The following is a 14,811-nucleotide window of genomic DNA, read 5'->3' as shown; positions in this document are numbered from 1 at the left end:
TTCTGATACGATAACAAATTATTGGGCTCGTAATAATAGGTGGATTTCTAACTGAATGCTTTGCCTTTTTGAGGCATTTTTTTTTATCACATTTCACAACTCTAAACACTTTCGCTGTGGTTTTGGTGCGCGTGTGTGCGTGTTATGAAATAATGATTACTGATCCGTAAGAGCTTTGAAGCATTTGAAGGCTGAAGCAGGGGAGAAAACTTGCTGGGTTTTTACATTCAAGGACTTGGGCTGTAGCCCTCCACTTGATTAAAACCAAAGTTTTTATCAACAGTAGCTAACGTTTGTAAACTTTTAGATCTTGCCCGAAAGTAGATTTTCTTCTTGTACGTTGTTGATACAGCTGGAAACTGTAAGGTTGTAAAGAGCACAAGCAAGAAATACGGAATATTAAAAGAGATTTGAGTTCTCATTTTACACAATGTAAGGTTTTCTTGTTAACAGGAGACTATGAAAACAGAAATACAACTCCCCAAAACCAGGTGCTGAACGTCTTGAGACAACCCCTCCACATTTAGGAGCACTTGATGCAGTTACATTAGGGCTTATGCTGTCCAGTTCTTTAAAGTAAACAGCTTTTCATGGTCAGAGCTGTTGATTTTCTGTTACTGTAAATCATTGTGCATATATGTGTAATACTCCAGAAGTAATTAATCTTACTCTATTAGCAAGTCTAATAGCGTTCCGCAGGGAGTCCTGCTTTAGAAGTGCATACTTCTAGTGAAGTCGGCATGCCGATGTTTGAAATTTGGTTATTTTCTCCAGCAACTTCAAATTACTGATGTTTTGCAGAGATAAAGGCGTATCGGTTGTTCCAGATACGCTATTTAAAGTAAGCAAACTTCTTGCAGTGACGCGGGTTTGGACTCTAGCCAAAGAGGGGAGGCAAGCAGCTTACTCCGGCTTCTTGAGGGGCAAGCAACTCTTGCCTTTTGAAGGCGCAGCTCTGCAGAGCGTTTTAAAGATGTTTTACTTAAAAGTTTTTTTTCAGTTAATGTATGGTGAAGTGTCTATTTTGTGCGTGCATCAATTCTACGGCGTATCCTTTTGGGGGGTGATTTTTGTTATTTTTTGTCTTACATGTTATGTTACATGCAGGTATACATTTATATATTGTTACAAATATGAAATATTTAATGTCATACTAAATAGCTGGGTCCTGATACTTCCATTTTATTTTGAATTCAAAAAGTAGAGCTTAGTTATTCCATTTTGAACTGCTCAGTTCTAAACTACATAGTTGATTTCTACAGTATTGCAGTTGTTCAGTGGTGCTACAAACTTCAGTCTCATTTCAAGCGAACAACTAATTTTCCTTCTTTTCCTTGAAATTTTTATACTCTGGGTTTATTTTCTTATAGTCTGGGAAGTTTTTATACTCAGGGGTGCTATTTTGAGGGATCAGTGTTTTTTTTTCCCCCTTATACACATCAGAATTCATTAGTCCTAGAATAGTTTTGCATTCCATTCCTTCGGTTCAGCCTGAAGACCAAGTTCCTAAAGAGCTGCAGGACGCAGCTCAGCCAACTTGTGCATGGCTTACGTCTGTCTGATTTATGCGTGTGAGCGCTGCTTAGCGAGGAAGGTGGCTCATGCTGTGCATTTGAACATGTTTTATAAAATGAAATTAATCCTGTTTTGAACCTTTCAATCAGCAAGATCATAACTCTTTACATGGCTTAGCCTAGCAGAAGTAGTTTTACCATTAGGAACTCAGTCAGGACTGTCCCAGGAGCTCTGGGACTTGGCCTGTGCTGTTGACACCTTGCTTCTGCTTCATGCTCTGTTTGAACGTGCAGGAGCACACCGTGTTTGGGCACGCCGTGCTCTTCTCACGCTGGTGGAGTGATGGACACTTAGCTTAAAGTGTAACATCCACTGAAAGTAGAATTAAAACTAAAGTTTTCCATGCCCCAGTAGGAGTGCATTTTTTTCTCTTTAATTTTTAGTCTCTGAAATCAAGTTTGATTTGATCCAAAAGCTTTCATCCTGCTTACGCACTTGATTGCCAGTGTTATTTGCTGCTGCAAGACAGGCTTGAGCCTTAAACTGAGAACTGAAATCTTGTGTACTCATTTGGGAGGTTGTGGTGTGCTTTCTTCTTCATAGCTTATGGCCCTTGTTACAATCAGTGTAAATTTTTAATGTATGTATATATAAACTATGGTATAGGAACGTGGGATGAAAGCCCCTGTTATGCTTAGAATTGCACACATGCAAGTGACAACAGTAGGATTGCATACGCTGAGTGTGAAATAAAGGCTAAGTACAGTACAGTTCAGAAGAAACATCTCTACTAGTACAACTTGGGAGTCAGGTTCAGAAGGAGATGTAGGCAGTTCTGCTGATCAGTCCTTCTGTTGATACAACGTACAGAGCTTTAACAAGATGCGCTGTGGAGAGGTGACGTACAGTGAGGCTGTGGTTTCACTTAATTGCAACCAATTTAACGTGTTGCTTTGAATGGAGAAGATTTCCCTGCTGCTTGTGTGTGCTTCTTTCTGATCTTAATCTGATAATGCGCTAAAATAATTCAATTTACAAGAAAAGGAGGAAATTGAGTGGTCCAAGTCACTTTTTGAGTCTTGAAATTGCTCGCCATACGATCTGCAGATTTTCAGAGGCGACTCAAACAAGGAAAGGTCAGTGACAGCTTGGCTCAGAGGAATGAAGTGGAAGAAAATTACACCTGCTTCTTCCCATGCTGGCAGCAAGCTGTTCATGAAATTGCTCTGTGAATACAGCTTGCTTTTCTCTAAAAGGGTTCCTGTCTGTATAGGTTGAGAGGAGCTTTTGCCTTGAGCATGTTGTGAAGGTGTTCTCCAATGCATCTATCAGGCTGCTGGATGATGTCTTTTTCTGTTGGTGTCCAGGCTGTATAATTCAGATCAATTTTAAGGTCCAAAGGGAACTTTGAGAAATGCTGAGAAGCTGGATACTCGTAGCTACAGTGTACCGCAAATTCTTCTTGCTTCAAATCTGGACTGGCGTTGGGTACCTTACAGTAGATTTAATTCCTGGTTTTGGTTCCTCAACTTTGAGTCTTCCATTATATTTCTAAAATGCTTATAAATATAATTCTGGTCTGATATTTTGGACCACGAGAGGCCTGACTGTAATAAAGAGTCAGTTCAAATTAATAAAACAAATATTGCCTCAAAGCGAGACTGGCCCATGTGGCTCTTTTTGGCTCAAGGTTTCAGACAAAATTTAAGTTGTTGACATGACCTTGTCCCCGTATAGATAAAAGCTTGTTCTGGTAAAGCACTGTTGATCCTGCAAGTGTAGTTCCATAATTCCCTCTCTTCTGGAAGAACGTAGAGAAGTTGGCTCCCAGGTTGGAGAAAGACTTATAAATCATCCAGTGCTTATTGCAATGCAGAGAACAGGGTGCACTTAATACAAGTTTGATGCCACTCCTGTGTTGTGTTAGGGTTAATGATACTGAAAGTGAAGGGTAGGGGCAAGAAGAGGGAAGATTGCTTGGGGTTTTGGTATGTTGCCTGCATCTTTGCCCACAGGGCAACACTTCTACACTGCAGCCCCATGGAAGGAACTGCAAGCTGACTACGCTCAAGTGCCAGTCTTGAGTTTCAGGGAATTTATTTCTTCCATGCATGATACTTCAATTTTTGTGCAATTTTAGTCGGAGGGTGACTTCATAGGGTTGTAGGTTTTTTTTTTGTGTATACTAATACTCTGCGTGGCGTGTTATCTCCTCCTATCAAAGCGTGCTGTCAGGAGATAGAGCGCAGTGCGGTGCGTCACCTCGCCTCGCGCTTCAGTTTGCGATAGCAAGAACTCAGAAGAACAGCTTCTGTTCTTTACCATGCCTCAAGCCTGTGCATTTCAGGGATAAAGATTCTTTTAGAAATAGTTTTCTGGAAAAATGAATACTGGGATTTTTGCAGGAGATTAATATTCTCCTAAAATGATAAATTCTGTGGGAGGCTGCACTTTCTGAATGCCTCTTTTTTTCTTCCTGTAATGGGTATGTTTTTATAAGAACTTTGATTTTATATCTGTTTTCTGTTACTTCTAATGTTAACTAGCTAAAAAACCTTCTTTTCTGTGAAATAAAATCTTTTTGTCTTGGCCAAAGAGGTTGTTAGGAGAACTAATGCGTTGAGCATACTGCATCATAGGCACTCTTTTGTGTGTTGTTTTTAAAATAAAATGTTGGATTAAAACTTAGAGATTCTTATCATTTGAAGTGCTAATATGCCTCATTTGAAATAGTCAGAAATGAAGCCTGTAATACACTTCTTAAACATCATCAACAATGTTGATGCTGAGATTTTGAGGGAAATAAAACTACTCCTTAATTGTGCTTTACTAAGACCGACACACGCTTCCTTGAAGAAGACTGGAGTAGAAAGCTGCCTGCTGATCACTCTTTAGCAAACTTCCTCTTCAGGGTTTTGGTGTGTCCATGTTCCCATTACTATGTGCTGGTAACAAAAAACAGAACCACACCTCACTGTATTACTCTAAATTCACGCGTGTGGAGTTGGTGGATTTTCTCCCCGTGTTGATCTTGTCAGTACAAGCAGTTGGTTGCTGGAAGGTACATGACCGATCCTGGTTTCCCTGACCAGGCCAGAAAGAATTGCTTTTTAGCTGATAGAGGAAGGTTAATGGGCAGCACGGTCTTTTGAATAAATGGATGAGATACTTGAAAGTTTTTTGGTAGATTTATTGGAATGCTTAACATTGTAATGTGCTTTTTTCCCCCCTCCAGATTATTTTGGTCTCATAAGTTTGTGTTTAACCCATTGTCAAAAAAAAAAAAAAAAAAAAAAAGTTATTTTTAATAAGTGGTTCTTAAAAAAGGCAAGAAACGCTGATCTTGCGTATGACTCAAAAGGGAAACTGTAGTTATAAAAGTGCAAAATAATAGTGAAATTTATCAAAGAGCAAAAGTGGGAAGAAGTCAAGGGTGATACCCAAAATGACAACAACCTATTTTCCCCCTAATTTGGTAAACTTTCAACATATGGGTTACATCGTCAACTTGTCCGTATGGTCAATCCTTTTCTAGGATTTGGAGAGTACAACTTCATCCTTCTTACTTGTTTGTGAGGTTTCACTCACGTTTTGCCAAGAACTTAATGGTCTTGATAGACCCCAAGTGCTCCGATAGATCTGTCAGCTCAACAGAACTTGGCTATGTGCAGCAAATTCCTGACTTTGAGCATAAATAACCAAGTGTTGACTATTATGGTATTGTAGTTGATTGTGTACCCGGTGCAATTTTGGATATACTTCTCTGCTTAAACATCAGGAGTGGAGGTAGTCATTCAGAGCAAAGGGCATCTCTGCAGCCCTCCCACCCCAAGTCCTTGTTCACGTACATCACAAAGCAAGGCAGCTGCAGCAGCAGCCACCTCCCTGGTCCGAGCTTGTCATCTCCAAAACAGGTGACCATAACCAGGTGTTTTCTTTCAGGCGGCGATCCTCTGTCCTCGGTTCCTTTTCTTATTAGTGCTACGTGTCATTTTAAGCCATAACTTCAGCTTTGAGGGCAAATAGTACCTTTTCTTCGTTCTTTTCCATTCCCTTTTCTGCTTGAAAAATAAGGAGGTGCTTTAAAGTGAAGGTTGTCTGTGTGCCAGGCAGTTACTGGAACTCATTTTGTTTTTTTGATCCTACCCTTTTTCAGCAGCTCTTTTAAGACAGCTCTTAAACCTTTGCCTGCTGTAATAAAGCTTTTTAGAAATTGTAAAGTTTTAACTGGCACTCCAGCCCTAAAGGTGCACACTTCTTGACAGTATAAAAAAAAAAAGAAAAGAAAGAAAAAAAAAGCAGACATAATTCGAGGTTATGGTAACTTTGAGAGATAGGGGTGTCACTGGAGAGCTTTTTCAAATTAATTAAAATCTGTGGCTCAAAGAAAATTGGAAAACTGTGTCTCAACGCCACGCTCGTATGAAGTATGCTAACCTCCCCGATGCTTTGCATCATGTGCTTGTTAGTAAAACTGAAAAACCTGCGGGGTTTTTCCTTGCCAGAGTGTAGGGCTGGGGAGCGTGCTTTGACATTTTACTGAGAACTGAAGAACAAGACCTGACCTGGCTTAAGCAATACTAGACAGAGTGCATGAAACACTGTTCAGGCTGGTGTAGAACACATACAGCTGGTCTCTGGTCTGTTAAATTGGGACGGGACCTGCCATTGGGCATGAGTTGGGTACGGTGACAGCCTGAGGGTGGTACTGCTCAGGGCTCATCCATGCCCTTTCCATCCACCAAGGAGAGTCTGACTTAAGGAAACCATCCATTTTATTATTGTTCACAGAACCTTTTTTATTTTATAGAGTTCTGCGAAGTCCTTAAGCAGGAAACATAACATTTCAAAAAGATTTTTGTCTAAATTGAAGTGATTAGTTATGTAAATGTTTCTTTGCCTGCCTACTTGGCAGTGTCTGGTGAAAATGCAAGCATAAACGTTACTTAAGATACTGTAACTTGCAATGGAAGGAAAATTTTGAATGAAACAACAGCAAAGCCAACTCAGCTCTAATCTTTTGAAGTTGTAGTCAAAAAAAGCTTTGGTTCTTGCATAATTCTAATAGCTTGATGCAAGCATAAGCTCCAGTTTTGTTTATAAAGTTGCTATAACCACCATAGTAAGTTGAATTTTCTGTTCCTTCTTCCCCCCCCCCGCAAAGATACTTCTGTGCTTCTAAAGTTGATCAGGTTGATCACTTGAAACTTCACAATTCCATCTTCGTTGACCTAAATTAAGATTGTGTTGTAAAAGATCATGGGTCACTCTTGTTATTTCCCATTTGTAAAGTACATATTCCCTTTCTCTGGTCCTCCACCTCATCTGTCAGATCATCTCGTTACATTAATCGTCTTAATCTTTCTCTGATTAAAAAAATATATATATTTATTCGGAATGAGATGAAAACTTAATGTGAAATTTACTTTTTAGCAGGTGAAGAGAATTGGTTAACTAAAATGTGGTTTGCCATAGAAACAGGCCAGCCAATAACGTGTTTGCAGTAAATTAACCGTTTCCTGGCACGTTCGTATTTGATACAAAACGTAGCAACAAGATGATAGCTTGACAACAACAGCAGCTGCACATATTTTTTTCCTTTATTTTTTAGAAAGATTGTTCTAGTGGAAAAAATAGATTCCCTGGGAAGTAGTTTATATTACAAGGTTCGTCACAAGAATCTGTGGGTGGATACAATAGGCTAGAAATTAAATTAGCGATTTGTATAATAAATGATGGTTTTGATTTGATATGACACTTCTAGTCTCTTACAAAAGTGGCATAGCTACAGGCAATAGAATAATCTCTTCCCCTTGTGAAGATAAATGTCGTATCAGACCAAGCCATCTTATTTTAAATTACAACTTCCCTTTTTTACCATATGAAAAGATTCATGAGACTGTTCATTAAATAATATCACAACCCAATTAAAAGTATACTTTGCCCCAACTGTCTTCAAGATCTTCTCTAATATCAGGCATGTGGTTAACTCACAGAGGGTACTGCCAGAAGAGGCCTGATCCGAAAAAATTTCCTTTATGCAGCAAGTGGTGTGATTGTGGTCTCAATGAACTAGAAGGTGCTTTTCTGATCTCAGTTAGGCCGAAACCCTCAATGCAAATGAAATATGATGATCAAAGAAATCTAGTAACTTGACTTCTTTTCTTGAGGGGAAGACAGAGATACTACATGAGTCTCTCGCAGAACTTGGCAGTGCTCTTACTGTTTTTTCTCATGTTTTGGCAGAGAGAAGGAGCAAGAAAGGGAAGAACAGTTAATGGAAGACAAGAAAAGGAAGAAAGAGGATAAGAAAAAGAAGGAATCTGCTCAGAAGGTAGGTTTTGGTATTTGAATTCTTCTATCCAGCAGGAGCATGAATCGTACTGGGGTTGGTAAGATGTTAGACTGTATTTGAGCTTAAAGACTCTCCTTGTCTAAAGTATCATAATACTTCATTAAAGATTTTTCACATTATTTTTCTTGAACTTCAGTTTTAGTAACCTTTGATATTTCTTCTCTTTAGTGTTCAGGTGAATAAACAGTAATTAGTTTTGTGAAATGAAACACTAAATTCATGTTCTGGAGCATGGACTCTCTTGATCTCTGCAGCTCCTGCTGTTTCAAGGTGTTTGAGTATGGGAACACGGCGAGTCCTTAAGGAAGGTTACATGAAATGTTTCCTACTGAAGTTGCCTTTATTTTTGCTAAATATCATTTAAGTTTTACATTTTCCGTGGCTAGCAACACTTTTGTTAAGTGCATCAGTTTGAGTCTGAACAGTGGAGGATTGAGTCACTGCAAAATGTGCTCAGCAAATGAGTTTTAACGCTTGGTTTATTTAGAAGTGCTCTGTTTTGCTGAAAATGTAGTAAATTGTTCTAGGAGTTAACCTGAAGTGTGAACTTCAGTCTCTTGCAGCTTTATCCATGCTTTTTACTGGTAAAATCCTCTCTGTCTGGTTTTGGACATCCCAGTACAAGACAGAGCAGGTCCAGCAAAGGGGCCCCTGAGGAGTGATGAAGGGACTGGAGTACGTGACAGATTAAGGGGGGGCTGAGAGCTGGGACGGCTGAGCCTGGAGAAGAGGAGGCTTAGGGGGATCTTACCAAGGTCTATAAATGCCTGGTGGGTGAGAGGGATTAAATAAGATGCATCCAGGCTCGTCTCAGTTCCCAGTGACAGGGCTCAAGGCAGTGGGTGAGCACAAATTGAAATGCAAGAAATTCAACTTAATCGTAGAAAGACTTCTTTGTGAGCGTGCGTGAATGGTCAATTGCTGGAACAGGTTTCCCAGAGAAGTTGTGGTGCCACTCTCCTTGGAGGTGCTCAGAAACAAGTCGGACACGGCCCTGAGCAGTCTGGTTTTGTTAATTGCTTTGAGGGCAATGAGGGAGGAGAACTGCCATGATCTCCCTCTGAGAGCTTGAGAGGCTGTGCCTTCCAGCCTCAAGGGTAATGTGAAATTGAAAGCAAAACGCTTGACTTTCACTAGTCCAAGTTTTTCAGTTCCTTTAGTACAACAGATCCCAGCAAAGATCAGATGTTACTCTTGTTGTGTTAGATGACATAGCTTTGTGTTGTGAACAGCCACCATTGATTGTGCCGTGCCAGTTAATTTCTTGTTTATCTGGGAGCTATTTAAAAACCAGATTCTTCACCTATTTGAACTCATCACTTTAAAGCAGGTGCAGGTAAACCTGGAGTTATTTCTGTTGCCTTTATCCCAAGGCCATGTTGATACATCCCAAATAATACTGCAGAAGATCAGTAGCTACAGAATAAGGTTTCTTCAGTGCCTGGTCTTTTTTGCTTCAGTATTGCTGTTTACATGTTCAAGTACAAAACCAAAATAGATGGTGTATTTTCAGTGGAGTATGTGTAGGAACCAGGAGGTGCAGAGGCTTGTAACTGGAGGCTGGTGATCTGAGGATTATATGCTGATGTTCAGTAACACCACAAAAACTTGGAAAGGTTGTACAGATCACGCTGATAACAGTGCTGTGAGTGTTTGCTGAGGAATCAGTGTTTTGAATACAAAGGGCTGCCAATTTTCCTGTGTGGTCCCTCACCTACCAAGTTATTTGGTATGACTGAATGTTAGGATATTTTTGCCAAAATCTTAGGAAAGGTAAACACTGCAAATAAATTAATCTCCTAGAGACCAAACGTTAAGAGTACTGCTTGAAGTACTATTTGAAGACAGAATATGGGCAGAACACAAATGTGTGTGTCCGTTCTTAGTGATTGTGGTGGTGGTCACCAAATAAGCAGCAGTGATTTGGGGAGGGAGATAGGGGGGTACCTTTTTCAAGGTTTGTATAACATGAAACAACGGTTTCTCTTGGGATCTTCTGAAGCTTACAAAACAAAACAGTGAAAAAAAATTACCCAAGATTATGCAAGCAAATTCATAGACTGAATTCCTGTGGTTTGTGTCCCAGGGGCTGTTTGGTAGCTTGTCAGAAGGCTGAGATTGGCCATGCCCTGCCAGTGCTTACAGCTTTCCCACAGAGAGATGACGGTTCTGAGTCTGAGACATGCTGACACTTTTTCTCAGCTTTTCTATTCTAGACCCAAAAAATCACAAAAGCAGATCCTTCTAACAAGTACAGATTCAGCACAGGCAAAAGTGATTTTTTTTCCTAATACAAACTGTGGTTATCATTTAGAATTCTTTAAACATTTGTTAGAATGATGTTCTTCCAAGCAGGCAAGTTATTTACTGAACGTGTTTACTGTTAACTGTAGTAAACCTACCAGCATCACAACATTGGTTTCATGAATTTTTTTAGTAGTAGAGCATGAGAGTCACTGAAGTGCTTAACCGAATTTTAACTGTTAAAGAAGTAGATATAATTTTATACACACAGGATGTTTCAAAAGTGAAGTGAAAACTGACGTCTGGCGTACAGATGCATTTTTGGTCTCTTAGGAGAGTTGGATTACCTAAATCTGTGAAGCTACGATGCTTGAGATTTTTTTTATTACAGTGAATATTCCACTTTGCATATCACAGTGTTCATCTTTGCAAAGTAAGTGATGCCACAGCAATTCAGGGCAGTTTTGTCTTTTTATTCTTTACCATACAAAAGAGTTCTGGCTTGGTTGGCTTAAACAATAAACTGCTTTTTACTTGTGCTTTCATTATTCTATACCGTCGCTGTGTGCTTTCCAGAATTATGGACTAGGTCAGCAATTTCTTTTTCAGAATAGGTGTCCTAGAGCCTGACACATGATGATCTTTAGGGGCTTCCTTTATTGTGTAGTGGAGCTCATGATCGACAGGTTCAAAACATGCTACAACGCACATGATTGCAGCGAATGTACCAGTGATGTTTGTTTCGGCTGTAGCTTGAAACCTGCTATGCTGAAAGAATGTAGAAGTAGAGCAAAACCACACACGGAGTTCGTTGGCCAGCCTGATGGCTCACTTCAGTAATCACTTGAGAGATTTTGAAGCCTGTTTCTTTATAGGTAGCGCTGGTACATCTTGTACTTGTGGCAGTGAATCCAGTAAGGTTTAGGACTACTTCTCCTTGGAGGAGATGTAATGGGTAGAGCGAAAGGGGAAGACGACAGAGACAGATTGGTACTCTCACATGCGGAAACCCCGTGGGACTTCCGTTGCCCAGCAGGCTGCTGTAGGGATATTCTCATCAAGGGCAGCTTTTATTTCACTTCAGCTGTAATATTTCATCTCCAAAATCTGGAAGAACTGTAGTGGCGTAGCACTTGTTTATTTGTGCTTCAGAAGTTCGTGTTTGGGATGAGGGGCATGTACTAAAAATCATCAAGAGTTAAGTAATTATTGTTTCTGCCAGGGAATTTTGCATCGGGCAACGATATTACAGGAACTGTAGTGTTCTTGAAAACTTATGTATAAGTTTGGGAATATTTCTGAGAATTGTAGTTCATGAGCTGATTATTTTCTTTGAACAAATTTTGATCTTGTGCTAATAAATTCATGGCTTAGTGCAGCCTGCTTAATGTTTGTTTTGAGGTTCTTAACACTGTATTTACATTGTTGCTCTTACTTTGCAGGTCACAGATCAAAAAACCAAAGGTAAGAGGCGTTCTTCAATCCTAAAGAGTGTTTTTATTGACTTGAGCCAAGATTCAGTTTTGATTAAAGCTGTTAGAAAAAGGAGTTATGTTTCGAGATGAAGTACTCAAAGTGAGTACTCAGAAGAAATAAAATCTGAGAGGATTAAAATAGAATCTAAAACTATCCATTTGTCATTGTCAGAATATTAGAAGTTGAAATGATGATTGCAGATAAAATAAATGAGCTGAAATATTCAGCCTTTCAATTTTAGAAAGGTTTTAGATGAGCAACTGAAAACTGAAACCAATTATATAAAAGGAATCAAAGACAGGGAAAGTACTGCCTATGGTGATAATACAAAACAAGTGAAAATGACTTGTTTCTGGAAACTTTAGTTAAGAGAGATTGAAGTTGAAGCACCTAAAAGTCTAGAAGATGAGGCAGAACTGATGAGTGAACATTTTGGATGTGTAATTTATTTAGCTGATGTAAAAATATATTTAATTGTGATGTGCGTGACTATTTTCAAAAAACTGCATGAGGAAATTGCCATTAAAAAGAAATGACGGAGGAGAACTAAAATTGTAACTTGATTTTATAACTGGCAGTACCTTTTTCTGGCTTACGGACAACGAAGCTTACATAGAGAAGTCAGGAAACCTGCATCAAAATAAAAAGTGGGATAATGCATTCACAGCTGTCAGAGAGATTCCCTTGCTTTGATCCCCCTTTGTAAGAGGAAAAACTCTACCGGTTATGTTCACTTTGGTGGGGAGGGGTTGTTGGACACACCTTTCTTGTGTTAGTCTTTAACAGAGACTAGAGTAGATGTATTAAATTTTCCTTGCTTTGGGGTCTGCTCTCTTAGTGAGTTATTACAACTTCTAGTTGCCTGGCTAGGATTATGCCTGAATTTCTTTTGCTCTTTTTTAGAAAGCACACGGAGCATGTCAGTAAGGGATCATAAGCCCTTGATTTCTAGAGTCTCTTAAGCAAATTTTGTGATGGCATTAGTTCTGCAAGGATTTGTGTGTCATTTTGTTACGCTCCCCCCAGCAAATAGTAGCTCTCAGAAGCAGCTCCCCCTTGCTTAGGGGGGCACATGGTGACCAGTTGGTAAACGTCAGGCGAGCCCCATACGAATGCTGTAGGTAGGACTGCTTTTTGGGTAACAGTCAACTATTTCAGAGCAGTATAGAGAGCTCAGATTTATTAATTCTGAATTGAAAAGAGGAGGATTTTTTGCTCTCTGTTTGTTTTGGCAATGACCACATAGCCTAGTAAGCAAGTGAGACTTAGGATCTGTTTGTAGATCTCACATAAGGGTGATGCATAGGAATCCTAAAAGCAGTTGAAGGTAGGGAGCAGAGGAGAAGGAAAAAAGGTTGTGTTTGACTGTCCCTTAAAACTTTTTGCCCAGGGTGATATCCTTTGCCAGCATTACTTTTTCAAAAAATTTGAGGCTTGGAGTGAAACACTTGCTGAGGGCAGAGTTTCATCCTGGGGTTCAATGAAGTTGTTCTTTCTTATAAGGTTGAAGTTGCATAGTATTTCACAGAAGAATAACATTATAAACGGAAAGAGCTGCAGTGAGTTCTTGTAGCTAAGACAGGTCCAAGTGGAAAAAATTCTGATTTTCATTCTTCCTGTTTTTCAGTGCCCGAAGTGACGAAACCAAGTTTAAGCCAACCAGTGGCTGCCAGCCCAATTGGCAACTCTCCATCGCCACCAGTCAATGGTGGCAACAATGCCAAAAGGGTGGCAGTGCCGAACGGACAACCGCCAAGCGCCGCCCGCTACATGCCTCGGGAGGTGCCGCCGCGATTCCGTTGCCAGCAGGACCACAAAGTGTTACTGAAACGTGGGCAGCCCCCTCCGCCATCCTGTATGCTCCTTGGGGGTGGAGCAGGGCCTCCCCCCCCAACAGCACCAGGAGCAAACCCAAACAACGCACAACCAGTGACAGGAGCACTGCTGCAGAGCGACAGTGGGACTGCAACAGGTGAGTAATGAGAGTGATATTAAATATGCGTGTGTGCACGCACACGCCTAAGAAAAGGTATCACTGAAGTCGTGCACAAGCATGTCATCATATAATAAAAATCCTCCGATGACTTTTGGAAAGCTTTCTGCGGCTGTTTTAGTACATACACTTTTGATGTTTGCAGCAGAGGGTGCAATTTTTACTGCTAGATGGAACGAGAAAGTTGATTAATGTTAGAAAAGCATGTATGTTTTGGGTGGTTTGAATCAGGTGCTCTAATGCTTTTTGTATCACAGCAAGGTAAACACAACGTAGGGATAGGTAGGTAGCATTTAATGGCTGTTATTGAGTTGTTCTTAATAGCTCTACAAGTTCCTCTGGTGCCATAAATTTCTTGTACTGTCACTTCTTGTTATGATCTAGTAAAACAAACATCAGAGTTTTATAGTAAGTTTGTATAGGCACCAGGTCTGCAAATGACAGGTGTCTGTCGATTTTAATCTGGATGAAAATCACAAGGTGTTCCTTTTGCTCCTGACTTTTTTTTTAGTAATCTTGTTTTTCTCCTTAGATAAGATTTATTACAATAGTTTTCCTGAAAATACATCCTAAATATTCTCCAAAAAAAACCAATTGTCTTGTTTTTTTCTTCTCTGTTCACTTGGAATTCCAGCAAATAAATTGATTTTAAGATTATTTGTTTCATGAGCATGGGAAAATTATGATTGCCCCTGTCTTTTTTTTTTTAGCAGCTTGGGGACTGGCAGTAATGGTAATGTTTTCTTAAGTTACAACATGAGAACAAAAATTCCACTCAAGACATCTCTTTCTAAATGTTAATCTAAGAATTCAAGAACAATTTCAGTTCTAGCAATAAGGTTTTAAGGAGAAGTCAAAAGAAGGAAAAACGCTACCTTTATGTCTGAGTTTCCTACTGAAAGCCCTGCCAGAGTAATGGGGTGTTTTTTTAATCTTGGAGAGCAGAAACTTTATAGTTCTCCGTGGTTCATAAGAAAATGATCTCAGAGGTGATTTGAAAGACCAGAGTCAAGTAAGCTAGGTGGGATGGCTGTGTTTATTAAAAAGGTTTCTAGGAAATGAATAATTTAGTTTTTGTCTTTTCAGCACTTGGCCTCCTTTATAGTGAATCCCTCTTTGACAGATTGTGTCGTGTCTTTGATCCCTATGTAATAATGGGGGACTAGTTCCAAACTGCAATGTCTAATTGGTTTAAAAATGTATCACTTAGAAATGGCTGATTTTGATT

General features: G+C 39.7%; 1 protein-coding gene across 13 annotated transcripts in view; it reads left to right on the top strand.

Moving 5' to 3' along the window:
* Positions 1-14,811, top strand: part of TNRC6B (trinucleotide repeat containing adaptor 6B) — a 117,528-nt gene that overhangs the window by 66,244 nt on the left and 36,473 nt on the right. For 7 of the 13 annotated variants that reach the window (XM_035338776.1, XM_035338745.1, XM_035338767.1 and 4 more), the window contains 3 exons: positions 7,762-7,849; positions 11,557-11,578; positions 13,218-13,562. In XM_035338776.1, the coding sequence (XP_035194667.1) occupies positions 7,762-7,849; positions 11,557-11,578; positions 13,218-13,562 (455 nt within the window). Of the gene's footprint in view, positions 1-964; positions 1,108-7,761; positions 7,850-11,556; positions 11,579-13,217; positions 13,563-14,811 lie in introns of those variants that run through there. The other 6 variants (XM_035338784.1, XM_035338809.1, XM_035338759.1 and 3 more) reach the window with 4 other exon arrangements.

The sequence above is a fragment of the Oxyura jamaicensis genome, chromosome 1 (assembly GCF_011077185.1).
Source record: "Oxyura jamaicensis isolate SHBP4307 breed ruddy duck chromosome 1, BPBGC_Ojam_1.0, whole genome shotgun sequence".
In the NCBI taxonomy this organism is placed as follows: Eukaryota; Metazoa; Chordata; class Aves; order Anseriformes; family Anatidae; genus Oxyura; species Oxyura jamaicensis.
This window is presented reverse-complemented; position numbering and strand designations above follow the sequence as displayed.